Genomic DNA, 27,502 nt, shown 5'->3' with positions numbered 1-27,502 from the left:
CTAGAGTCACAGTCAGAACTTCCATGGAGAGGGCTTGGAAGGTAGTACATTTCATTGTTTTTGGATGGAGGAATGAGTGGGCGTTGTCAGTTTTAGAATTAACATCATCGTTTTGGTGGGACTTGCTGAACTTGTCAACAAATAAGTTGTTGATGGTAGTGGACTTCTTAATGCAGTAATGAATCACCTGGTAAGGGAAGATCGGGAGGGGGTTGATGCTAGGTTTCACGGCTTTGAAGAGAGAGTGCTGTTATGATGTAAGTGTAAGTTAAAACAAGTTCATAAAAATGTATTACCACATCCTAGTTAAGCATTGAGCTGCACTATGAGCTCATTACGTTCTAAGAATGTTATTTTAAGAATGTTGATGGGTTACAGTTCAGACTGCAGGGAGAGAGCTATGTTGGCACTCGGCTCTCATAGGCCGCTGTCGCTGTAATGAAATAAATTACTGTTTCTTCATCACTGCTGCCTGGAGCCCTTATTTCCTCATTGGCGACGAGGATGGCTCTCAGCAGTGTCTCCCTACTCCTTTGAAGTCTCGTCATAGTGCGGCCTGCATTATTCCACACTCCCGTGCGACAGCGGACGCTGCAGGAAGGTCAGGAGGAGCGGAACAACAGTTCAGCAGGCGCGTCCCCTGGGGGTGTAATCTTGCCTTCCCCATTACTGTATTGACTCTGTCTCAAAGCAACAGTGTTTACTTTCAAGGATTCCCGGCTCGAGCACTAGTCACTGAGCAAGGAAGTGGGTGTGGCCTCCATAGCATTGACATTATCGTTGCTGAGCAACCTGCCCATGCAGTTCTGGCAAGTTTCAGGAGCCAGCCATTATGACATGTATCCATTCTGTGGATGAGCAGCCATCACGTTCCAATTCAGACTGATGTAAGGAGGATTGTGACATCATACACAAGGGATTGTACTCATACAAGACTGATCCCTTTGTCTGCATAGCACAGCACTGTCACTGCTCAGTCTGTGCATCCACTGGGCATACTTGAACTGATCCAGAGTCTATTGGTTGCATCTAGCAAGCCCACTCTTTACCACCTTTTTTTACCGCTTAAGACATGGCAGCTTCAATACCTCCGCCAATGTCATTTTTGAATAAACCTGGACGCCCCCAAGTTAGGTGGGACAGGTGGAAAGACATGTTTGAAAACTACCTGGAGGCAATGGGAGGAGAGAGATTCAGCTCAACTCGCAAAAAGGCATTATTACTTCACAATCTTGGTGTGGAAGGCTGTGCAGTGTTTGATGGGGTAGGCAGTGCACAAGCTGGACACAGATGAATATGCCCATGCGATTAAACAACTCAAGGATCATTTTGAGCCTAAAAAAAATGTTACATTCGAGAGGCACAAGTTCTTTCAGCGTACGCAGGAGTCGTCAGAATCCGTGGAATCGTACATAGCCTCATTAAGAACATTAAGCCACTCCTGTGAATTCGAACATCTATCTGACTCGTTAATTAGAGATCAGTTAGTGAGGTGCACAAATAATATTAGGATACAGGAGAAATTGTTGTCAAAAGACATGAAGTTGGATGAAGCAGTGGACCTAGCCAGAAGTATAGAACAAACCTCACAATATGTCAAAGAACTGAAGTCTGACAAACAGAGTACCCAAGCTGTGTGCACAGTTGATCACAGGAAGAGACTTAATGTCAATACAAGCAAGAAAGGAACATGGGGTGCGAAGTGTACCAGATGTGGCAGTGTCAAGCATGGTCTGAATTACCCTTCGTGCCCAGCAAGGAATGCTGAATGTTTCAAGTGTAGGACCAGAGAACATTTCGCTAATGTATGCAAGAGGTCATCAATAAATCTCTTAGAAATCAGAGACAACCAAGAAGAAGGTGCTCACTTAGCTTACAATATACAAGAGGTATACTCCTCGCAAGACAACCCCAGACATGTCTTCGAGATTTCGACCATTGGAGGAGGAGACAGCAAAGGTCCAACAGATGTTTTTGTAATTGATGGTCAAGAAATACTCATGAAAGTTGACACATGTTCCCCATGGACCATCATTTCTAAAGAGACATTTAAAGATGTTCTAAAAAAGGATGAATCAATGCTGGATCCACCAAGAATTCGGCCCTGCGGCTATGCGGAATCCCCTATTGAGATGCTGGGACAGTTTACTGCAAGTGTACAATACAGAGGTGGAGAATGCAAAGCTGACATTTTGGTTGCAAGAAAGGGAGCCTCCCTTTTAGGTTGGGAGGAACAAAGGAAGTTGAGAGTCAGGGTGCAAGCTAGTGCCACTGAGCCTGTCACCATTGACGAGATTGATGATATGTGGTCAAGAGAGTTCCCAGAGGTCTTCACCGAAGGTCTGGGCAGACTCAAGAACTTTGAACATCATATTAGACTAAAGAAAGAATCTCAGCCTATTGTTCATAAAGTGAGACATGTGCCGTTAAACATGAGAGCGCAACTACGCAGTGAACTCGATAACTTAGTAGATAAGGGTGTCATTGAACCTGTTGAGGCCACAGAGTGGTTGTCCCCCATTGTCTTAGTGGCCAAAAATAATGGTAAATTAAGATTCTGTGTAGATTTGCGCAGTCTTAATCACAATATTCTGGTGGAGAGACATCCCCTAGCCAACATTTCCGAGACACTCTCCACTCTTGGCGAACCCAAATTGTTCTCTGTCATTGATCTCTCTGCTGCCTATCACCAAGTTCCCCTTTCCCAAGAATCGCAACATCTCACTGCCCTTATCATAACTGAAGGCACTTATAAATACAATCGCATGCCATTTGGGTTGGCCTCGGCCGCATCTGTGTTCCAAAAGGTGATGGAGGAAGTGTTAAAAGGGTTGGAAAATGTTAAGGTGTTTCAAGATGACATTCTGATTTTTGCAAGTAATGAGCATGAGCATGACAGAGTACTTAGGGCAGTACTATGCAGACTGAAGGAGGCTGGGTTAACGGTCCAAAGAAGCAAATGTAAAATAAGTGTTGAGGAAGTGGAGTATCTGGGACACAAAGTTTCGAAAGAAGGTATGTCTCCCAAAAAGTCACTCATAGAAAGTATTAGTAATACTCCTCAGCCCCAAGACAAGGACCAACTATGTTCTTTCATGGGACTAGCGGAATATTACCATAAATTTGTGAATGGCTTTGCATCCATCTCATCTCCATTGAGGGAGTTACTAAAAAAGAACGTGAAGTACACATGGCCCAAAGAGTGTCAGGAAGCATTCTTGCAAACCAAAGATTGTATAGTCAAGGCCCCATCCTTAAGTGGATTCATGTTTGGCAGGAAAACGTTGCTTTCAGTTGATGCTACTACCCTTGGCTTAGGAGCAGTTTTGACTCAGGTAAAACTGAATACACAATTGCATTTGCATCCAGGCCACTTAGAGGAGCAGAAAAAAATTACTCGTCATTGAAAGAGAGCACTAGCAGTATTTTGGGCAGTCATGCACTTCAAGTTCTTTCTATGGGGTCGACCTTTTATTGTCAGATCAGATCACACGCCTTTGGTTCAATTGATGAACGGTTCTGAGTGGGCCAAAGAGTCTCCAAGAGTTTCGAGGTGGATGGTAGAGCTCTTGGGTTATAATTTCAAGGTGTGTTACATTCCCGGGAGGGAGAATGTGGTACCAGATTGTTTATCCAGATTACCTGTGTGTGATGGTGAATTGGAGGGAGCACCTGAATTTCAAGATGTGAGCATTGCAGAAATTGAGCATGATGCCATTGATAAAGAGATGTGGATAAGAGCTGGTGAGGAGGATTTAATATTGAATCAAGTTATGATTTGGACCAGAGAAGGATGGCCTCACAAGAATATTGTGGGAAAAGAGTTTGACAGATATTTTGGTGTGAAGGACGAGTTAAGTATGTCTGAGGACGGATGTAAACTTACAAAAGGAAATAGGATAATACCCCCCAGTGGAGTCAGATCTCATTTAGTAAATATAGCACATCAAGGTCACCTGGGCATGGGAGGAACAAAGAGATATTTGCGGCAATATTTCTGGTGGCCCGGGATTGACAGCGATGCAGAGAAGTGTGTTAGGGGTTGTAGAAAGTGTGGTAAGAGTGACAAGACCAAGATGGTTAGAGAAGTACCAATAAATCCTGTCAAAGTACTGAGTGAACCATAGCAAAAAGTTGCAGTTGATTTGATAGGACCATTACAAAACCTTGACAATGGGTATAAATACATTGTTGTGTTAGTAGACTACCATTCCAAATGGATTGAATGGGAGGCTTTGCGTGAGGCAACCACTGCAGAGATGGTATTATTCTTCGAGGAAGTGTTTTACAGGGAGGGTTTCCCGACAGAATTAATCACTGATAATGGAGTACAATTCTGTTCTGAAAGGATGTTAACTTTCTTGAAGAAATTCTGCATCAGACACACTAGAACTGCTTTATATCATCCAAGGGCCAACGGCCTCGTTGCGAGAGCCAATAGGTTCATAAAGGGTGGTTTGCAATTGGCCATGGCTTCTAATCTAAGATGGTTTGGTGTAGTAAGAGAAATGATATGGAACTACTGTACCACACCACACTCAGTTACAAATGTATCTCCGTTCATGTCATTGAAAGGGAGACAACCTGGAACAAAACTATGTCCAGGGTGGATGGACTTAGCCAAGAGTTCCAACATTGATCGCGAGAGAATTATGACTCTCATCAAAGAAGCACAGGATGTGTACAAAGAAAGATTTGATGAGGACAAGAGTGTCAAAAGTAATACCTGGAAAGTGGGAGATTGTATTCTCATAAAGAACCCTAGATTCACTCCCAAATGTGTAGAAAGCAAATACATTGGTCCCAAGAAAATATCTGCAGTAAGAAACAGTGTAGTAATTGCATAAGGGGGGGAGTGTTGGTCAATGTCCAGAATTGTGAAATGTCCAGAATGCATGAAGGACAATGCACATGATAACATGACAATGGTGAACGTGACAATGGTGAATTTGCTAATAACAGTATCAGAGACTCTAGTGTCATAGATAAGTGTTCCAAGGATGACACCAATTCAAGGTCTGCAGCAGAGACACATTCAAATAGAGTCAAGAACAAACCCAGCTGGTTTAAGGATTATTATGTGGAGTAAACAGCTGTATGCACATAAGGGATGAGATGTGTTATGATGTAAGTGTAAGTTAAAACAGGTTCATAAAAATGTATTACCACATCCTAGTTAAGCATTGAGCTGCACTATGAGCTCATTAAGTTCTAAGAATGTTATTCTAAGAATGTTGATGGGTTACAGTTCAGACTGCAGGGAGAGAGCCATGTTGGCACTCGGCTCTCATAGGCCGCGGTCGCTGTAATGAAATAAATTACTGTTTCTTCATCACTGCTGCCTGGAGCCCTTATTTCCTCAAGTGCCTTGCTTTCATTGTTGGCCCTGGTGTTCTGGTAGTAGGGAGCTTTTGCTGAGGTGATCATTGGTCTTCTGGAAGTGCATCCTAGGTCAGATGTGCTTGTGAACAAACACCTAGTTTTGTCTTGCTTCTGGATTCCTCCTTACTGATGGTAGACACTCAAATAACAATATACCTAAATAAGCCCCTAAACGTAAAACTAAAAATACGTATATGCTCCATTTTCTATGCTTGGCTTATGATGCATACATATTTTGGCAGAACATGCAAATGCAACACAAGAGGAGTAAGAGGTGGGTGATGGTCTATGATGCCCGCCAGCGAAGACTCTCTGTGGCATCAAAAGACCATGCATGCTCCCCAGAGAGCTGCACTATCCCTATCAGGATGTTTCCATGTCTCAGAGCATTCAGCTGGCAGAACCAATTAATCGCATTTGGAGGAGCCGCAGATTGAAGATCATTGATAGTTGAAGATAGTCTGCCTAGCATTTGTCATGGATCTCATAAAGAGAAATCGGTGGTTTTTCGTCAAACACACTTACCTCACCTCCTTTTAGTTTGACTCCTGTTGGTTGTATGTTTGTGCATGTTTAGGGGGTAATGGTGTGAGGGGGACTGGGGGTGGGGTGGGGTTAGGAGGGGGGAGAGGAGGGGGGGGTTATGGAGAAGACCCACCATTAAAAGAAAAATACATTTCATACGACCAACAGGAATCGAGCTAAAGGTCAAAGAGAAACGTGTGTTTGACAAGACCGCAGTTGCCTCTTTGACATTTAGCTCGATCCCTGTCGGTCGTACACATTTTCCTTTTCTTTTAATGGTGGGTCCCCTCTTGTCTTTATTGGGTTCTACGTGGGTGACAAGACCATACAGAACCCAATAAGGACAAGTGTGTTGTGCTACATATTGTAACTTTTTATCTCGTAGTGTTAAATCTAGTTGTTAATGGCATGAAGTGTATGATAACGCCATAAAATAACATACCTTATCTCTGACGCCTAACAGGATGTTGGTTCTCGGCGTATTTTTGAATGAGTATGTGTTTGGTTTCTTTTCTATAACCTGGATGGATTCGATAACGTTGTAGCATCCAGGCAGCAAGTATTCTCCAGTCCTTCCCACATTGGGGCATTTCTTTCGGCCTTCCCCTTTAAAACTGTAGGTTTGCCGCACAGGGTTTAGGTCAGCTTCCTGGATGAAATCTCGCACATTGTAGGTACCAGGAAATGGTGTTTCCTAACAAAACAAACATCAATTAAGTTCAGGGATTTTCTTTCTGGCATTTTACAATATCCGTAAGGTGTTTTTTACTGTCATGGTTAAGACAGAGCACAGTGGAAATCAATATTCAATATCTGATCTCATATTATCCTAATAACGCATTCCGGTGTTTACTCGTTTCATATCTTTCTGACCTTCCCTGGAAAGTAGTAATCATACCATGGAAACACAAACTCAAATTGGATTTTTCATTGGCTGCCCGGATATTTAATTGCCCAAGGAACTTATTAGGTGCTATGTATTAAAACCAGTTCAATAACTCTTTTATGTAATGGAGAGAAAGATGATGGGGTCAAAATAAATCATCTTACATTGAAAGCAATATAAACAGTGATTATAAATACATTTGAAATAAAGGAAGCACTCACTGCAAATATAATTTTACCTACCCCACCCCCCCCAAAAAAAATTGCATCCAATTATATGTATTCGTTGGGATGTTAATGATTCTTAATGATGGGGTGTTATGACTGATCGCCTCCCCACCCTCACGTCATAACCCCATCTTTTGCACTTACCTATTTGCATTTTTTAAGGAAATAAGTTCCTGGATTCTTCCTAATTTTAAAACGCGCAATCCTTGATGATTACAAAGCCTCCAATCACATATGGCCAGGCATCAGCAGGATTTCTGAGGAAAATCCCGTCCTGCTCCCCTTACCCTCCCCACCTTCTAAATACCCTACTGCTTCTGCCTAGAAGTCATTCCCCCTTTTGCTTTGATCTATTTGTGTTAATACGTTGCTTTGGTATGTATTTAACGAACGGAAATGTCAGTTTAGATCGGAAATGACAAAGTAACACATTTAGAGATGGTGGAGGCATTCCCATGAAGGGTGTCTGCACGATAGTAGCACAAAGAGGAGAACAAGTGGAGAGACAGATTACGAGGGTGTAAACAAGTGCGCCATATACCAGAGACAAAACTAAACAAACAGAAAATATATATATATATATATATATGTATATATATATATATATATATTACATGGACGTGGTAGCGTCCATGTAGTTATGGTTAAGTTGGTGTTTCCATAGGAAGAGCATTTTTTGGGTGGCTTATAACTTCGCTCCCTCTGGACGAATCCTCACCAAACCTTGCAGAAAAAGCATATGGCCCAATCTGAACTTTTTTGCAAAGTTTGGTGAGGATTCGTCCAGGGGGGGAAAAGTTATAGGGGGGGTCCCAAAACTTGTGTTTTTTCCTATAGACATAATGGGCCACAGGCCAAACCGCTGGACAGATTTACACCAAATTTGCGGCAGGAACGTAAATCCGTCCAGTAGTTTTTTTATAAAATGACCAAAACGTAAGGCAAAAAAAATGAGTGATATCTGTGTTCTCTTCGCAGACGGACTTTCCTGTTCGCTCCGCGGACAGCACCCCGATTGGCCCATGGCCTTGCGTCATGTCCGCGGACATGCGGCATGTTCGCTGATTGGACGTCGAGGGGCGTGGAGCGCATCATATTTTCTGTGGCGCCCGCCATCTTGTATTCACCGTCAACCGCGTACAGCGCGGTGAAACGTGGCTAAAAAATTGTATTTAGTGACATGTGTTGATGTGTAAGAGTGTTTGGGGAGGGTGGGGGAGTATGAGATAGGTTCAATGTTTTGTTTTTTTATGTGCTAGACGTTTTTGTTGCGTTTGATTTGTCCGCAGAGAACACGGCTGTTCTGACATTTTGTAAACAAACTAAATGGTGGGGTGTTTAGAGGACGAAGTATGTGTCATTTTTGTTCGCAAGGAAGGTAAAAATGAGCTATTAACACTCGCGGTGAACTTAATTGTTCGTAAATACACAAACTGGGGGTGTCCTCAGGACGCTGTCCGTATTGTAATCTGTCTAGTTGAATGTGTTCTAAGAACACTCGCGGTGTCCCGAAATGGTTGCAATTACACAAAATGGGGGTGTTCTGAGAACGTTGTTTGTATTGTTTGTTCTCAGGGTGAGAGTGTTTTAAGACCACTCCCTTTGTCCGCTAATAGTACAATTTCCTATGGGCGTCAACCGACTTTTGTCCACTAAAGAAACGATAAATCCGGCTGGTGTGCGCCGACATTATGTGATAATCCTATGACTGGCGCTATTGACCTGGCTGACTTGCTTTTGCGACACTAAATCATCTCTCCCGCCCCTAAACCTGATATTATCAAAGCATTCATAATCCCCGCCTCTCTCCGTGACGTTACAGGGTGCGTCATCAAACGCGCCCAGTCCTCTGCAGTCCTAAGTGACTTTACACAGAACCCGGAAGACAACACATATTATGTCACAACACAGCGCATGTTAATAATAAAATAATAATATTTTCCCATTCATATAGCGCTAAGAACCGTGAGGTATCTAAGCGGTGCTTATTATTAACCACGGTGTGTGGTGCTCATTTATCGACCACGGAAGGATGAGTTTGGCCTTGCCGGGATTCGAACTTGCGTTAGCAAGCTGTGCACGGATGTCAAAGCGAGCGTTGTACTCGCTGTGCCACTTGACAGGCTACAGTGAAGTGGCACAGCGAGTAGAGCGCTTGACCGCCTATGGACCGGTTAAATTATTTCTATTAACCCACCCTGTGTCGTCTGCCTTTTTCAGAGCCCTCTAAAAGACAGGGGATCAAAATCGGCGGTGATAGTGCGCGGTAGAAAACATTATGCCACTTTCAACGAACAAGTTCAACTTGAGCGGTCTTTAATGCTACGCTATTGTAATTATATTTGGTATAACATAATCTAAAGGGTTACTTACAGTACAATTGCAATTTCCATTGTCTACGAGTAGTGCAGTCCCAAAATACGACACTGCGTGTGCGAACAATCTTTCGCATAGTGATATAATATATAAAAGTGGTTTTGTTTCAGAAATTTCATCCTTATCTTCTCTTACGGTTTAGCAACACTCCTTCAAGAGAAGTCTTTCATCACAATCTCTGTCTGTCAAGGTCAATACACAATACAACCTTATAGTCCGCTTCGTGAGCCTCTCCGGGGCCCAAGAAAAAAATGGAAGCAGCTGACCGTCACTGTGAACGAGCATACATTCTTACTTTCCAACATTCTGTGTAAAGCCATCTGTGAGAAGTTGGTTTTTGCACGCCAGGTTTGTATATTGTTTGCGTGATATTAAAAAAAGTTTGTTTAAGGGACGTTATGGTTCTAAGTACAGCCGAAAGACCCCTGAAAATCGCAAGTTATGGTAAGCTATGAAAAATAACTCGCGCCACCACCGTGCACTGCTAAGACTAACACCCAGGACATCAAAGATGACATTGCAAATGTCATTGATGAAATCACTGATGACATCACATGTGTATGTACCTTTCATGGAATTTGTGTACTAGGGATTTTTATTATGATGTTGCGAAAAAAGTGTCAAGGATATTGCAATAAATATCATACTGTTATTAGTGCTTTGAATGATGCATTGATATAAATAGCATTGTATTATGGGATTCTATCTAGCATACTGAGCTACTAATGGAGAAACATAGCATTGTGTGCAGGGTACAAGATGAAAGTATAATATTTGTAATGTTAATATGTTGAATAATGAAATGATAATTGTCCTGAAATGTTCGAAAATTCACAAAATGGGGGTGTTCTGAGGACGTTATTCGTATTGTGTGATTGCTTAGCTGTATGCAATGAGGGAATGGCACAGAGAGTAAAGAGGACGCCGTCCGCGGACACCGTGGCTGTTCGTGGACAGGGCGTGCTACATCCGGGTTTTTCCAGGAAATTCAACATGGAAAGAAGACTGTACGGATCAGCCAATGAGATGTCGAGGTTGTGGATTTGTGTTGAAAGAGACTGTGTGTGGTGAAGATGGCAGAAGTAGAGAAAGTCAAGGTGTTGGTGCTTGGTGATATGTTTGTGTATGGTTTACAACAGTACGCTCAATGCAGGCATGTTGCAAAGAACTTTGATGTGAAAGGAGTGGAGGTGGTGTGGAGCACTGTGCCTGATTGCAATGTACAGGGAATTGTACAAGTTTGTGAGGATATGGCCACGATGAACAGTCCGCATGTGGTAGTTTTGCACTATGGTGCTTTCCATTTGGGCAACGTCAGTGCCCCTACTTTGTTGGCTGATTTGGAACGCTTGGTTCAAGCCGTAATGAAGATCCTTCCAAATGCGAAAGTCATTTTTCTGGATTACTACCTAGGGCAATATGGGACAATAGTTTTTTGTCCTCAGCAAAACATTGCTAGGTGTGTCATCAACCGAGGCATGTGTGCCTTCATGCTTAGAGCTAGTATGTTCTTTGTTACATGTATATGAAGTCAGGTATATTATGGTTACGTTGTGCTACTAAAAACCTATGAAATTCAGTGAAAAAACTTTGTTAAAGGGACGTTATGGTTAAGTTGCGCTACTAAAAACCTATGAAATTCAGTAAAAAAACTTTGTTAAAGGGACGTTATGGTTAAGTTGCGCTACTAAAAACCTATGAAATTCAGTGAAAAAACGTTGTTAAAGGGATGTTATGGTTCAAAGTAAAACTGAAAAAACCCTGAAATTCGGCAGTTATGGTAACATAAGCAACCATAACTTGCGCCACCATGCACTGCTAACACTAACACCAAGGACATCAAAGATGACATCACAAATGTCATTGACATGGCAGACACTGCCGGTGGCTGCAGACCTGGTAGGCAGGTCAGAGACAGGTAAGGACGTAAATTGGAGTTGAAATGAGAGTTGATATAATTTTGGGATTCAGTACATGCCTGAAGTCGTACTTGCATTCTGAGGTACATGAGGTGCTACATGGGAGTGGTTGTACAGCATCAAAGATTATGGCAAAATGATGGGGTTGTATATTTTCACAGAGGAATAGATGGGGAAAGGAATGACATCATAATGATTGCCAACAAGCCAATACAATTTGGCAATATGTGTGGTGGGTGTGTGGTTTGTTGTTCCCTTTCCATGGGTCAGTCACACCCACCTTAACTTCTGCCCCTTTTACTTCAACACACACAAACGAGACTGGTGTGTGTTCGTGTTATGTTACAATTTCGGTAGTCCTATGATGAGCACATCACACATTCATAGATATGTCTGGCTACTTTTTTTCCAATCAGGTAACATGCATATGTGTATGTGCACTTGAAACAGGCAGGGGAACTGACTACCTGGTGTGCGGTACGCTAGTGGTATGGAGGTTGGGTGTTGTGATGGTTAAGAATGATTGGTCTGTGCAGCAGGTGTTGTGGGTTGTGCTGACTGTGTTTGTGCGGGGTTTTGGGACTTTAGTGTGATGCATGCTGGTACATGTAGTGCTTTTGATGTTGCAATGCAGATTTGAAGTTGTTATGCATGCGCATATCCAGTTTGCACAACTGACACACACCAGTCAACGTCTTGCACTCCTGCATGATATTTCTGTGTTGGACATTGCATTGCACACATGCACTGCTGATAGGTGTTGTATATCCCACCATTTAACAGTGCACATGCTTTGGTAGATACACTCTCCCAACAGCCAAGTATGCTATGGTGTATCCTGCCCCCCTCAAATAGTGCATATGCTTTGAGAGATACACTCTCCTAACAGCCAAGTCCACTATGGTGTATCTTGCCCCCCCCCTCAAACAGTGTACATGCTTTGGTAGATACACTCACCCAACAGCCAGGTACTCTCTACGCTGTGACATGCCATGTACCCTGGCAGCGTGGAGTTCTGCAGCACCATGGAGTCGTGCGTTGAACCAGGGAATCTGGCACAGCAGTGGCTGATGGGGTGGCGCGTATCACACATCATCTGCACATTGAGTGAATGGTAGAGTTTTTGGTTCCTCTACACTGACTCAAGGGGATGCCTGGCCACCAGCTCCACATGTGTGCAGTTCAATGCACCTATCACATTGGGCATGCCTGCAAGGGCATGGAATGCATTTTTCGTGGCATTGACTTTGTCAGCTGTTCTGGGTAGGCCTATGTGATCTGCCACGTGCTGCAGGAGTGCATCAATGACCTGAAACAGGACATGCGAGAAACAGGGTTGTGATAGCCCATGCAGTGCATGAACAGTGTGTTGGTAGGTGCCTGTGGCTGGGAAGTGTAGCACAGACACTACCTTGAGCAAGGGGCGCATGGCTGTACAGATCTGTATGAGGCTGACTAGGTCATCATGGATCATGTCCACCATGGATGTGAAGGTCTCCCTTTATAGCCGGTACACTGTATGGATCGGGGTTTGGTTCAGGTTGAAGGGGGTGGCCATTGTTGTTTTGCAGGGGCCTGGTGGCCCACCTTCTCCTACACCTCCGCCACATCATTTGCCTCCCTGTCTCTTCAAGTAGTAGGCCTGCATGGAGGGCCGCCAGCTCCAGGACTGCTACTGCTATTGCTAGCATGGTAGTGTTGGAAGGGGTGTGGGAGTGGTCCTTTTGTGCTTTTGCAGTGCTCATTAGGGCCACCTGGGCTGATTTTTGCCACATGTTCCCTGTTTCTGCACCCCTGACTCTAGTTAACACCAGTCCCACGATGCTGGTGTTTCTGGCACGGGATTCACAGTGCTACTGGCATGTCCATAATGGTGTTGCCATGTAAGTGGTACTTGGAATGTGCACATACTAATGCCATGCCGGTGTCTCAGGCACGGCCAACGTGTTTCGCCGCAGATTCTGGTCACGTTGTTTACGGATACGGTAGGTCACTTGCAGTGACACTTGCAGTTGCAGTGACAGCTATTGCAACTCAGAGTATGGCAAAACGGAAAAAGGTGCTAGTACGGAGCTACCGGCACCACTATTTCCAGACCGGCATGCTTGTAATGAGGCCAGAGGACCGCAGAGGTCTAGACAGAGAGTAGTTAGTAAAGGAAAGTTGCAGATAGCGTGGTCCCAGGCCCAATATAGCCTTGTGGATGATGGAGAGTGATATGAAGAGTTTTTAGTGCAACAGAGATTTGGTCTCTGGGCCTAAGGCCAAGGATAAGTCTTGCTGCCCTATTCTGGATTAGCTGGTGGTGTCGTAAAGTGGAGGAAGGTAGATTCAGGAGAAGGTTATTGCAGCTGTCAAGCCAAGAGAGCACCAGGGCTTGGGTAAAATTGAGCTTATGGGTAAAAGTGAGAATAGGGAGAATTCCTTTGAGAAGTAAGAGTTAAAAGTAGGACTTCTATGCAATGTCCTGAGTTTGTGGGAGAAAAGAGAGAGAGGAGCCAAAAATGACTCCAAGGTTTTTGGCTTCAAAAGAAGGAGCAGGGGGAGAGCCCATGGAGAATGGCCAAAGTGAAGGCAAAATAGAGGGAGTAGGGGTCCCAATGGGAATGATCTCAGTCTTGCTGGCATTGAGGCACAGATCGTTGGAAGTACACCAGGACTGGATGGCAGATGGGCAGTCAGGGATGATGGAATATACAAGAGGGTCAGCAGGAAGTTTGAAAAAGAGTTGTGTGTTATCTGTGTAGCACTGGAAGTTGGCAGAGAAGGAGGAAATGAGAAGTGCTAGCCGAGGAAGGTAGGTGGTGAAGAGTCAGCGGGAGAGGTTTGAGCCCTGGGGGACACCACAGGTGGAGAAGGAAGTAGGTGAGAAGAAAGCACCCAAAATTACTTGGGATGAACAGTCAGTTAGGAAGGAGGTAAGCCAATCCAGTGCCCGCTCCGAGATACCAAGGGTATCATGGAGCTGTTTTATGAGGATGGAATGGTTAACCGTATTGAAGGGAAATGAGAGATCGAGTAGGTTGAGGACAGCTGGTGCGTCGGATCCCAGAAAAGCTAGCAGTTCTTCACGGGTGTTCAGAAGCGCAGTTCCCATGCCTCTGCATGCTCGGAATCCAGATTGATGATGGTGGAGACCACCAACAAGTTCAGTGTGTGAGGTAAGTTGGGAAAGGCCAGCTTATCCAGCAGTTTCCCAAGGAAGGGGGTGGTAGAAATAGGTTGGTAGTTGGCTGGACATGTAGGGTCTGCTGATGTTTTTTTCAGGAGCGGGCGCACAAGGGAGTGCTTGAGGGAGGATGGGAAAGATCCTGTGGCAAATGAATGGTTGCAGAGATCAGCGAGCGCAGGGGCAAGAGAGCCAATGTTGTCTTTGATGGTTCTGGAGGGGAAATGGGAAACCTGTTTGTAAGAGACCTTCATGGATCAGACAACTTTGGTGACTTCTTTGGTAACAGGGGAGAAGGGGAGAGAGAAAGAAGTAGGGGGATAGGCCGTAGGATGCAAGGAGGGGTTGGGCAGGAGGGTAGCAGGAGTGCTCAGGATGTCTAGAGTTTTGGTGGTGAAGTGTGTGGCCAGTGTGTTGCAGAGAGACTGGGATGAAAGAGGAGAGGAGGAGTCTATGGAAGGGTTGGCTAGTTCCCTTCAGATTTTAAAGAGTTCAGCTTTGTTGTTGTTGAATGCATCCAATACCAGTGCCTTAGTTTGCGCCCTTCTCTTGGTATGGATGGAGAATCTGTATTGCCTTTGGAGCTGGACAGTTTGTCAAAGGGTGAGCCTGAGGCTTGCCACTTCCATTCCTCAGCTCTGCACTTGCATTTCAGGGCTCCAAGTTTAGAGTCGTAACAGATATTACGTTTGGAGGCAGGTTTCAGGTGGATCCTCATGACTGGTGCAAGAATGTCAAGGGAGCTGGTAATGGCCAAATAGAGGTTGCTGAGAGCAGATTCAGTGGTAGAGTCTGCGGGAAGGGGGAGGATGAAGGTGGATGCGAAGGCAGCAGCTGGCACTCATTTCATCAGACATATGTTCATGAATGAGGTTGACAGGGCTTTTGGAGGGGCGGTCAAAGAGCCAAGGGGATCCAGGTGTGAGGAGAGAATGGTCTGACCAAGTGAGTGGAGTGACCAGAGGGGGAGAGAGAGAGGTCAAAATGGATGAGGGCATCCAGAGTGTGTCCAACCGAGTGGGTTGGCCCAGAAGGGAGAATGGAGAGGGAGAGTGGTGTGCAGAGGTCAAGGAAGAGAGTGGATGCTGTGACAGAGGAGTCCAATTGGATGTTGAAATCACCCATGAGGAGGAGATTGGAGGTGGTTGAGAGTAGGGAGGAACAGAAATCAGCCCATTCAGAGAGGAGCAAGGTGGTAGCACCAGGAGGCCTGTAGATGGTAGCAATGGTCAGAGAGGAGGAGGAGGGAGAGATAACCAGCTTGCAGACCAGCCTCTCAAAGGAAGAGTAGAGCTGGGTGGGTATGACAGAAGAAGGAACCCACTCAGGGAAGATTAGGGAAACCCCACATGGTGAGGTCATGGCTTGGAGATGAACTTGAAGCTATCAGGGAGTCAAAAGCAGTGACAGAGCTGGCATTGAACCATGTCTCGGAAAGAGCGAGAATGTCGAGGTTGGTGTCTTCAAGAAGGAGGCAGATTTTGACAGAGTGTTTGTTGGCTGAGCGGGCATTAAGAGTAGCAAGGTGAAGGAGGTTGTGGTACACCAGTCAGAGGGCAAGGGGACAGAGAGAGTGGCAGGGGGAGAGGCAGGTGAGGGAAGGAAGTTAATTAGGTATGGCAGGTGCCGGTCAAAGAGGAGGAGGTTGGATTGAGGACCCTGAACCAAAATAGTGGTAGACATTAATGATGCAGCATGATGATGAGAAGCTGGCCAAGAGCGCTTACCACTTGGTGCCACCATTAATGGAAGAGGATGTGAAAGGGAGGAGAGTGGATGTGAGATGAGGAGTCCATTGATCTGGAGAAGAGACAGAGAAGAGGATTTCAGTTAAGACTTGTCTGGAAGTTGCGCTGACATAGGTGTCTGCGATGGGTAGGCCAGGGTTCGAGGATAGGATGTCTTTTTTGTGCTTTTTCCTTCCAGACTTCATGAGAGAGGGGGGATAAGTGATAGTGTAGCAGTTATAGAAGATGCTTTAGATGGTGAGAGCCAAACGGCCTGCAGAGGTTAGTAGAGGAATGAAAGAAGAGTGGTTGCACAGAACAGTTCTAGCTAAACTCACCAGGTGGCCTAGTAGTCACAAAGGCACAAATGCAATCCAAAAAGGAAATTCGAATTTCAATAAACAAGGGGTACAACTGCAATGCAAAAAGGGTGTCGAGCACATACACCTAAATGTGAATTTCAATAAGTGGCACAAATGCAATGCAAAGACGGTGCAGAGAAGTAAAAGCACACACACCTGAATGCGAATTACAGAAACAGTGACACAAATGCAATGCAAAGAGGGCGCAGAGATGTAAAAGCACTCACACCTAATATATTTTCAAGAAACAAGGGGTACAAATTCCATGAGAGAAGAAGTAGGTTAGGTGAGGCAAAGAAGGTAAAGTAAATAGGCATAGTAATTGGTCCAGCCAGATAGTAGAGGAGGCAATGGGCGAGTTCAGCCATCACTGACTGGTAGATCTTCAGGGAGTGTAGAGGCCCATGGGTGCAAGCTCATGGGGTAGCAATCTGTCAGTTTGGAGGGGGAAAAAGGTGAGCACACCCGGGCCCTCCTCGGCCCCGACAGGCTCAGATAGGGCCAGTTTACCAGATCACTCCAACCTTGGCAGTTCTGCCATAAGTGTAGAGAGTGGCAATATATACATTTTGCATGTTCACACAACCACCAGAATAAACCAAAGCAGCAGAGAGATTCCAGACCTTGAAGACTACAGAGTATGCAATGTGAATGCAGTGAGGATCAGGAAGTAGAGAACCTGGAATCTCACCAGTACTATGCTCCAATAGGGTGAAGAGGAGCAACATTAAGCCCCTGCACAACCAGGTTGGCGCAAGACTGCAGTTAAACCACCAGAGCATGTCATATGGGAAACAGCATCCATCGAGACTGGATAGTCCCCTTCGAATGAAGACCACCTGTAGCCTTACACACAGCAGGCAAAGCACCTGAAGTTCACAGGGCATACCTGAATGGCGCGTGGGAACATCAATAACAGAGACAGTTATGGCAGGCACAAGTGCTACTGAATAGTGGCTGGCAGGGGACTATTGTGTATTTGCCATTCTACAGGAATCAGCTGGCACATATCCTGTGGAAGCTATTGATGGGGCTGAACCTTCTCAGTGTGGGAGACAATTACTGCAGCTATCTAGAGTTCATATGGGCCAGACTGCAGTCTCCACACAACATAGCTGGAGTCAGTGCTCCACTCAACACCCTGGCTCTGGTCAGTAGCGGTCAGAATGAAGAAGCCGCAACACTGGTGGTGTTCAGAACCAAATCTTCAATGTTTGATGCACTAACTTCACTGTTTTAGGAGATGGCAGGACTGCAAAGCCACCATGCTATATGTGCACCCATGTGCCAACAGCTGTACTTACAAAGGTAAATCATTTATTTCCAAAGCACCACCTGATGGAGCCAGTGGAGAGGTTTGCACTGCTTGGTTCAGGCAGACCACTATCCCGGCACACACCACCATGATGGTCGCTGTCAGTGTGACTCAATGGCCCTCATTACGACCCTGGCGGTAAGTGAAAAACGATGCCGGTAAAGGATTACCGACATCGCTTACCGCTAGGTCCGATTATGACCCGAGTAACTGCAATTAGCGGCACTGTAGTTAACGGTGCGGATAACAGCACCAAGGGCGCGGGCATGCGACCCCCCATGTCGGAAATAGCGGCATGGCGCAAATTGGGGAACATGACGAGTCGAGCGGACATGCTCTTAACGCCCTTGCGAAGGCCGTAAAGTACCTTACCGCCATGGTGCTAATACCGCCACACAGACAAACCGTAATAGGCCATGTGCAGTGTTCCCAGCGGTGACAGGTGCACACAATCAGCACACAGACTGGCCAAGTACAAAAGGAGCACACCCCACCCCTTCCCACACCCAGTCACACTCCACAATGATTCCAATACGACTAGCAATGTTGGGGCTGGAGGACCTGATTGCAATGCAAGTGCTACAACTACAACAACAACAACAACAACAGGCAGCACAGAGGAGACGCAGGAGGAGAAGGAGGGCAAGGCAGGGCCAGCAAGCCCCACCAGCACAGCCAGTGCCACCACGCCGGCAGCCCCCAATCCCACGCATCCGAGCCAGTCCATTCAACCTCACCGCTGAGCAGATCCACACCCTGTACCGTTTGGACGGGACACCATCACCACCGTCGTGGACATGATACACAACAACATCGTCAGCATGATAGAAACACCCACCGCCATCCCCCCCCCCTACTGAAGGTAGTGTCTGTGCTCCACTTCCTGGCCACAGGCACCTACCAGCACACAGTGGGGCACTTGCATGGCATTTCACAGCCATTATTCTCACGTTCGCTGATCCAAGTGCTCGATGCCCTCCTCAAACACACAGAAGACCACATTTCCTTACCACGGTCTGCCCAGGAGATTGATAACACCAAAGTGGGTTTCCATGCACTAGCCGGCATACCTGGTTGCATTGGTGCCATCGATTGCACCCATGTGGAATTGGTGGTCCCACATGACATTGAGGTAGCGTACTGCAACCATAAACTATTCCAAACGTGCAAATGGTATGTGACTCCAACAGGATCATCACACATATTTGTGCCCGATTCCCCGGATCAACCAATGATTCAATGGTCCTGCGTAACAATACCACGCTACATGGAGCGACATGCAAGGCCAAGATCCTGGCTACTCGGTGAGTCTCATGTCATGGCCATGGAAATGTGAAGTGGTTAGGTGGGTAGGTGATTGACGTATCAATGCATACTTTACCTGGCTGAAAGGGGGAGGGGGAGAGATGCCTACTTTACCTGGCTGAAAGGGGGGGGGAGAGATGCATACTTTACCTGGCTGAAAGGGGGGGAGAGATGCATACTTTACCTGGCTGAAAGGGGTGGGGGGGAGTGATGCATACCTTACCTGGCTGCGAGTGCCAGAGGCAATGGAGCCAGCTCATACCCTAAAGCAGCCCAAACGTTAACTGACACCTGAACACATAATGCCCGATGTAAGCAGCCCTACCATGTGAATGAAGGTGTGTCCCAACCATGACACAACCATCTGCAAGTGCAATGTACTGAATCGGACCACATCGACCTCAACAAAATGCACCTACATGCAATGACTTCAGCCAATACACGGCACCAAACACCATCAACTGAAAGGCCAGTCCCCCATAACTGCGCACAAAGGAGGCACATGACAGACAAAAACATCAATACACTACTACACAGACACCGAGGCCCAAAAGAAAATGTCTAGCAACATTAGTAGTGCTCAGTGGGGTCATCATGAGGCTGACAGCAATGTTGCCATGATGAGAGCATTGATATCACTAGACACCTGCCAGGTCAACAAAACAAACGCCATGGACTAACACAGTGGATGGGCACTCACAAGGCACTGGACCCCCCTGCATACACTGGTTGATGGCATGCAAAACAGTCCATGAGAGGAATACACATATACCGGTCACATAGTGTGACTCCATTTGTGCATGTAAATGTGGTACAAAGTAAGAGATGAATGCATGCCATGGTGGCACGTCATGATTTGAGATTTGATGTCATGACTGACACATACATTGTTGCCCACATACAGGTGATGCAGGCTATCCCTGAAGAGGTGGCTCCTAACCCCAGTCTGGAACCCACAGAACCAGCACGAGGAGGACTTCAATCGTGCACATACACAAACCCGTGTGGTGATTGAGCAGACATTTGGCCTATTGAAGGCACTGTTTCGCTGCCTCAGCAGGTCTGGTGGGGCACTCCTGTACCGCCATGAGAAGGTGGCAAAGATCGTCATGGCATGTGTCATGCTACACAATATGTGCATCAGACGGAATGTGCACCTGCCCCCTGACGCTGAACTGCAACCACCTGACGATGAGGAGGGTGGGGATGGGGCAGCACCTCAGGGAGGCAGCGATGCACAGGAGGGACGTGACATGCGTCGGACTCTGATCAACCAATGTTTCTAGCACACACGGATGGGGTGTCACATGGAGATAGCAATTGGGGCACTGTGTGTGTCTGGGATATGCACTCTGTGGTCTGTTCACCAATAAAGCACACATACGCAATGAGCAATGGCCACACATGTGATTTGTGCTCAAGCAAAAATTGTATTGTAAATGTGAATTCAATTAACACACCCACTCCCCCCTCCACCCTCCACCCTCAACTCCCCAACACACCCACTCCCCCCTCCCCCCTCAACTCCCCAACACACCCACTCCCCCCTCCCCCCCTCAACTCCTCAACACACCCAGTCCCCCCTCCCCCCTCAACTCCCAACACACCCACTCCCCACTCCCCCCTCAACTCCCCCCAAAAGTGCGTGGATGCCTGTGGTGAAGTGCCTAATGTGGGATTGTTCCACTGGGCGGCCTCTATTGGCAGCCCCCTCTGCCGGCCCCCGGGGCACCCCAGCCTGTACTCCGCAGGTTCCTGCCCGACCTACGGACGGGGCTGCTTGGGGCAGAACTGGCAGCGGAGGAGGTACTCGGCTGCTCACTAGGACGCATGTCCCTCATTGTCTGTACAAGCTCCGAGAGCATGTGCCACACCGCGGCAAGTTCGGCACAGATATCCTTGGTCGAGGATTGTATGGCTGCCTTCACAGTCTCGGCACATTTTAGCATTTCCGCCCTTGCACCTCCACATTCGGCCACATGCTGAGTCAGTTTTGAGGACAGTTGGTGTTGGCGTGTTAAGATTTGGTCCAGCGACTCTTGGTTTTTTTGGGCATTGGATAATGCCAGTGGCGCATTCATTGGGCTGCTCCCCTCCTCCACACCTTCCACTGGGCATGGAGTGGCTGGATTGCCCCTGTGTGCCATCATCATGCAGGCTATATGGGGACAGGCAGGGGGAATGAGGGTGGGCAGTGGGGGGACATTCTACGGCATCATCATCATTCCCCACATCACTATCCAAGCAAGCTGCAATGGCAGCAGTCTCCCCAATCTTGCTGCTTCCTGCAGACACAGTCCCTTCAGTGGCCACCAGTTGTTGGATGTCTGTTGCTGGTGGTACCATGCTGCTTGCCTTGGTGCTTATCGGTGCCCTGGCCTGTGTTGTGGTCGTCGATTTTGGCTGCTGTGGGGGTTTGTTTTGTCCAGCAGAGGTGGAGGGTTGGTGTGGTGTTACTTTGGGCCTGGCCTTCTTGGCAGGTGTGGTGCCAGTGTCTTCCTCGCCAAGGTCCGAATGGGAGCCTGTGGTGGAGCAAAGGAGGGAAAGTGTTATTGATGGGTCTGCGGACATTGAGCAGGCATTGTGATGACTGCCATCATTTTGATAACTAGATGGTGCACATTGGAGGCAGTGACATAAAGGTTGTCTCCCTTTTGGGTGGGAGAAGCATGCAGGAATGTGGGTGCCTAGAGTGAGAGTGTGCATAATGCATGTGTACAGGGTGTAGGTCAATAATGCCTGTAGGCAGTCTTCTGCTGATGTGTTGCGTTAACCCTATTAGGCAACATTGTGCTTCCCATGAAACTGGACTTCAGAGAGTTTTGCATAGCTTGATTTGAGGCATCTACCTGCGTCACCTGATGTCGGGGCTCCTCTCTCCATTTCTCTGACCCCCTCAATGCTCTCAATGCCAATGGTTGTGGCACATATCTCCTCCCACGACTGCAATTTTATCGATGAGTCTGCTCCTCCACCAGTTGCCATGCCCAGGTTTCTGTTGGCAGACAGTATACTACTTACACGGAGCCGGAGGTTGTCCCACCTTTTCCGGCACTGTCTTGTGGTGCGGGGTGTTGTTCCAACTGCACTGACCCGCTGTGGGACTAGGTCCCATATGGCCTTCTTCCCTGCTATTGCCAGTCTGGTCATTTCTGTTAAGAATACAACATCCGCGTTTTCCTGTAGGGTTTCCGCCAACATGGTGAGCTCTTCCCTAGTGAAGCGCTCCTGCCGCAGCCGATCGCAACTTTTTTTAACAACTTTCGGCATTCTGACGATGGGTGAATGTGGGTGAAGGTTTGTGGCGGGTCTCGGGGTCAGATGTGCACTGGTTGTGGAGGATGGCAATGTATTGTGTTTTTAAAGATGGCCGCCGTGCTCTTTCCCGTTCCGGTGCGATGGCGCAACTTCCGGATCCGCTTCTTTACGGTCACTGCTAATAGCGGTCACCGCTATTTGCGGTGATCACTAATATCTGTGGGTAGGGTGGCGGTAGTGCACCTTGCACGGCATACGATGCCGGTAAGTGCCGTTTTTGGGACGTTACCGGCATGGCGCAGATTACATTACCGGCATGGCGCAATGCTCGTGCCCGAGAAGTCGTAATGTACCGCTTTTGACGGTTTCTGGCCAGCACGGACACGTTAGTTGCCCCATGCCGGAAATGTCCATTACTTACCGCCGGGGTCGTAATGAGGCACAATGTTGAGCAACACCCAAGATGTCTTGTGATGGAGGAACCAGACTGTAGGGAGCTCCCACAGGGTTTACTAGTATGGTGTACCCTGGTGACAATAGACAGTGAGGACTTGTAGACCATAGAAGTACCTATCATCAATGTGACCAAATAGACAATCCAATTACAATGATGCAGCATCATTGCACAGTTCCATCTGAAAACTTCTGTAGATGCAATGAGTGTCACTACCAGTCAACCCGATAACAGAGTTTGACCCAACTTTGGGGATTCCCCATTTTTGGAGAGGGGCAAGGACTTGCTGAGAGAACTACTTGCACAGCATGTTTAAGTCTCTTCCACCAGCTACAGGGTCATCAGTGAGATCCACAGAGTGGAACATAAAATCCATGTGGGCAACAAGATGCCCATCAGGAAGCAATAATGACATATAGTCACAGGAACCATGGGGGATGTATGCCACCATCTGCAGACTGGGATCATCCAGGAGATGCATTTGCTTCCCCCATCATCATCGGCAGAAGAAAAATGGAAATGTCCAGATGTGAATCAACTACCGTTGGCTGAACACCTGCACTGTTCTGGACCAGGACCCAGGTATATTAGGCAATGGATTACCTGAAGGGGAGGCAGTGGTCCCCTGACCTGGCCCTGCAGAGTGACTACTATGAGATCCTGATGTATCTGGTGGACCGTGATAAGAGGTCTTTCATCTGCCCATTGAGATTTTATGAATTCAACAGATGCCACAAGAGGATTTACAGAATGCCAGCTGCATTCCACCTCCTTATGAAGAAGACGATGGGTGTCGAAAATCTCCTGGAGGTATGGTATATCTCAATGATATCATTGTGTTCAGCAGAACCCTTGAGGAACACAACAGGTTTGTGGAGGTGCTGGATCATCTGAGGGACCAGGGGGTAGAGGTAAATGTGGACAGGTGTCAGTTTTTCTGCACAAACGTCAAGCATATTGGACACACTCTGCAGAAGGCATTGCCCTCCTCAAAGGGCCTCAACCACAACCTTGAAGGAGTTGCAGTATCATGGGATTCTGCAACTACTACTAGAGGTTTGTCGCAGGATTTGCCAACATCGCCCGATCACCTATAGACCTCACCAAGGGATATGCATTTGCATAGAAGGACAAAAACGGCCTACCATCATTCCCATAGAACATTTACATTAACCCTGGCACCCCTTTGGTATGAGATTGACAGGCCGATGACAGCAGGTCTTTGAGGGGCTCAAGTGGCCCCTCACCACAGGACCAGTCTTGGCCTTTGCGGATATGAAGCAGCCTTACATCCTGCAAATGGACTAGGGTTTTGAGGGTGGGGGCTGTCCTGTACCAGGATATCAGACCCATTGCTTCTGCCAACTGAGACCATCATGTAATTCACCTGTCTACAAGTTGGAGTCCATGGCATTGCAGCAGGTCCGTTACAGAGAAGTTCCAGGATTTCCCCCTGTGGCACCACCTTCACAGAGAGGATGAATAACAACCAGATGACTTATGTGCTGATGTCAGTGCAACTGGATGCTAAAGGACATCAGTGGCTTGCTGCACTGTCCACATACAACTTCAACCTACACTATCGACATGGGTTCACTAACATAGATGCTGTATCCCTCTCTCTGAGAGCTTCTGCTCTGTCGGAAGATCCGGTTATATCCACCACTTGGAAGTAGCAGTCTACTGCAGGGCCCAGAGCTATCTGCCATGCTATAAGTCAGCAGAAACCAGACAGGAGCATGCACTGCTTATAATCCCTGGCTGGGGCGTGCCAGCAGTATAAGGCAACATCACCAGTCTCATTGCACCCGAGTTATTTCGTCTGACTTGAGATGAGATGTGGCTAACCCAGCTGGTGGATGCTAGCATCGAACCATTCCTTCAAGACAAGACCAAGTGAGCGGAGGAGACCGATCTGACCCAGAAAATCAGAACCATCCTGCATTGATGACAGAGTGGAAGACACCTGTGCAGAAATGTGGAGTCCTGTACACAGAAAGTCATGATGGAGATCGGACCTTATGTCTCCTGGTGTTGCTACAGCGTATTCAAGTTGGTCCTCTAAGGGTCCTTCTGGCCACAACTATTCACAAAAATAGAGTACTATTTTCATCACTGCACCAGGTGTGCAGAGCTCTGGAACCATAGACGGTATGCAGTGATGGAGGCGTCCGGGAAAAGGTCACCTCGGGGCAACATTTCACCATGTTTGTACTCCCATGAAAATCAAGCACTTTCCCCAAATATTCTAGGACTGGAGTTAGAATGGTAATTCATACCCATCCTAGAATATGTGAGGGAAGGCTTTTAGGGGTGCAGGGAAAAAGAAATTGCCTACCTGACGACTTTTCCCATGGGTATATTTTCACAAAGAAGCCTGTGCACCTCATCACATCTCCTTTCTCGGTCTAATGATGGATCACCGAGGGGTGAAGAGCATCCTGGTATGAAGACCACTTCTGTAGACAGGCCTTTCCCAACAAGGTTCAGCATGCCACCAGGGCCCAAGTCGACGGAGTACACCCACTTTATTTAGAGGGAGGAATTAGTCTCCACTAACTAAAAGAGAATCATTGGATGTCCTTTTTGAATTAAAGCCGACCTTGGGGATCAAACCTCAGTCATCAGGTTTCTAGGCCAGACACTTCCCCACAGCACTATATAACCTGATTAAAAACAACAAACAACTAAAACTGAAGTCTCCCATTTCGCTACTGCAAGGCCCAGCGAAAACAGTTGTATTTGTTCTTGGAGCTTAAAACATGCACACCTTTTAACGTTTTCAAAAACACTATTAGACGAAAATATCCGGTTTTGGTTTGTGTTTAAGTTGACTCTATGGAAGGCAAATGCCATTCGTCCTGTTCAATTTGGGTGGTTATACAAAGCCAATTTAAGTAAATGTGCATAGTTCTCCTTGATATGCATGTTTCTGCCGACGTCACGTCCCATTGCGTTTGTTGGTGAGCTCCCCCACTTTAATTTTTAGGATTTGACCCCTGCATGCCACCACTGTGGCCCATATGCCTTGGGAAAAATACTTTGTGCGCTATGGTTGACCTGACATAATAAACTCAGGTCAGGGACCAGATTTCAAGTTGACACTCATCAAGCAGATGCTGGAGCTGGTTGGCATCAAGAAGCCCTATACAAATTCTTACTACACCCAGGACGATACCCAGATAGAAAGCTTTACTCACCCTCTCTTAGCAATGCTAGGCAACCTACAGCTGGAGATGACCTTATGGAGTCAGCATATGGCTACCCTCACCAATGCCTACAACTGACGAAGAATTATGCTACCAGAGTTTGTCCGTACTAATTGATGTTCAGAAGAGAGGCCTATAGACATGTGTTTTGGAGTGTCTGCAGATGGAACAGGCAGTGAGAATGTTCCCAGCTACGTGAAGCAGCTCTAACATCAACTAGAGCAAGCCTACCAGCTAGTGAACCAAACGGCCAAGATAAACAAATACCTCTATGGTGCCGTGGTCAGGTTCCATGGTCTTCAGCCCAGTGATTGTGTGCCGATCTGCAGCTTGGGGAGAATGGGAAGAAATAAGCTAGGCATTTTGGATTTTGGCATTTCAACCATGCATCATAGAACATTAGCTAGGCAAGCTACCCATCTACCAATTGCGTGAGGAAGCTTGGCCAGTAAACATCAAGACCTTGCACTGCTCCCAGTTGGGGACAAGGATTAGCTACCTCAAGAAGAGGCTGAGAAGCTGTCAACCACTCAGCAACAACTCTGCATGGAAGACCAGATGAACTCTGTACTTGCTCAATCTCCAGAAGCTACTGAAGCACCTGTGACTCTGAGACCATCAGAATGGCATCCAGAAGTGGATGATGCTGACACAGAAAACAATCAGTTCGGAATTGGTAGTAATCACTACCCTGACCTGTTACAACTGTGAGTTCTCACAACCACGTGTCAATACACTGCTTGTGTGGAATCTGAGTCTGAACCTATCCTTGATCCATCGAAGACTGCTCTGGTAACCTGTTGAAAACCCAATCCTATCATCACTGCTGCACTGGATATGGTAGGTAGGGGATACCCCTCCCATGCCTTGACTAGGGAGTGGATATTCTGACCCAGCATAAGGTGCCGAATGAGTTGAGGAGGAGCCCCTTGAAGAAGTCTGTGCTCCTCTATGCTGTTCCACAAAGTAGAGCAATCTAGTCACTAAGCTAACCCTACAATTGCCCAAGGGTGCAGTATGAAGTTCACATTTACCATTCGTTCCAATCGTCCATCCCTCCAACACTCGGCAATTTTCCTAGGAGTTTAGGGGTACTGCGAGAGGTGCCTAATGTACAAGGTAGGGGTTCGGAACTGGAGGCTGTAAAAAAATGGAATCATAGCTAGACCCCTTCATCAATCAGGTCAATGCTATCCTGAGGGATGGGGTAATAGTTCAAAGAGGAGGGAGCATGTAACCCCTCCCCCATAAAAAGGAGAATTTACAATTTGCAATGCGTACAAAGATATAGACAATGCTTTAATTGGTATTACCATGGTACAGCCCAGGCTCCTCTGGGTTGCATCCATTTACGGCTGTCCATTCAGTGCATGAACATGTTTAATGTT

The 27,502-nt window shown here is 46.7% G+C and overlaps 1 protein-coding gene across 1 annotated transcript in view; it reads right to left on the bottom strand.

Annotated features, from left to right (window-relative positions):
* Nucleotides 1-27,502, bottom strand: part of STPG4 (sperm-tail PG-rich repeat containing 4) — a 384,338-nt gene that overhangs the window by 114,410 nt on the left and 242,426 nt on the right. The window contains exon 3 of the mRNA XM_069608424.1: nucleotides 6,350-6,601. Coding sequence (XP_069464525.1) covers nucleotides 6,350-6,601 — 252 coding nt within the window. The remainder of the gene's footprint in view (nucleotides 1-6,349; nucleotides 6,602-27,502) is intronic.

Source organism: Ambystoma mexicanum, chromosome 4q, assembly GCF_040938575.1.
Source record: "Ambystoma mexicanum isolate Mex_15411 chromosome 4q, UKY_AmexF1_1, whole genome shotgun sequence".
Lineage (NCBI taxonomy): Eukaryota > Metazoa > Chordata > Amphibia > Caudata > Ambystomatidae > Ambystoma > Ambystoma mexicanum.
The sequence above is the reverse complement of the archived record's forward strand: the minus strand, read 5'-3'. Positions and strand labels throughout refer to the sequence as shown.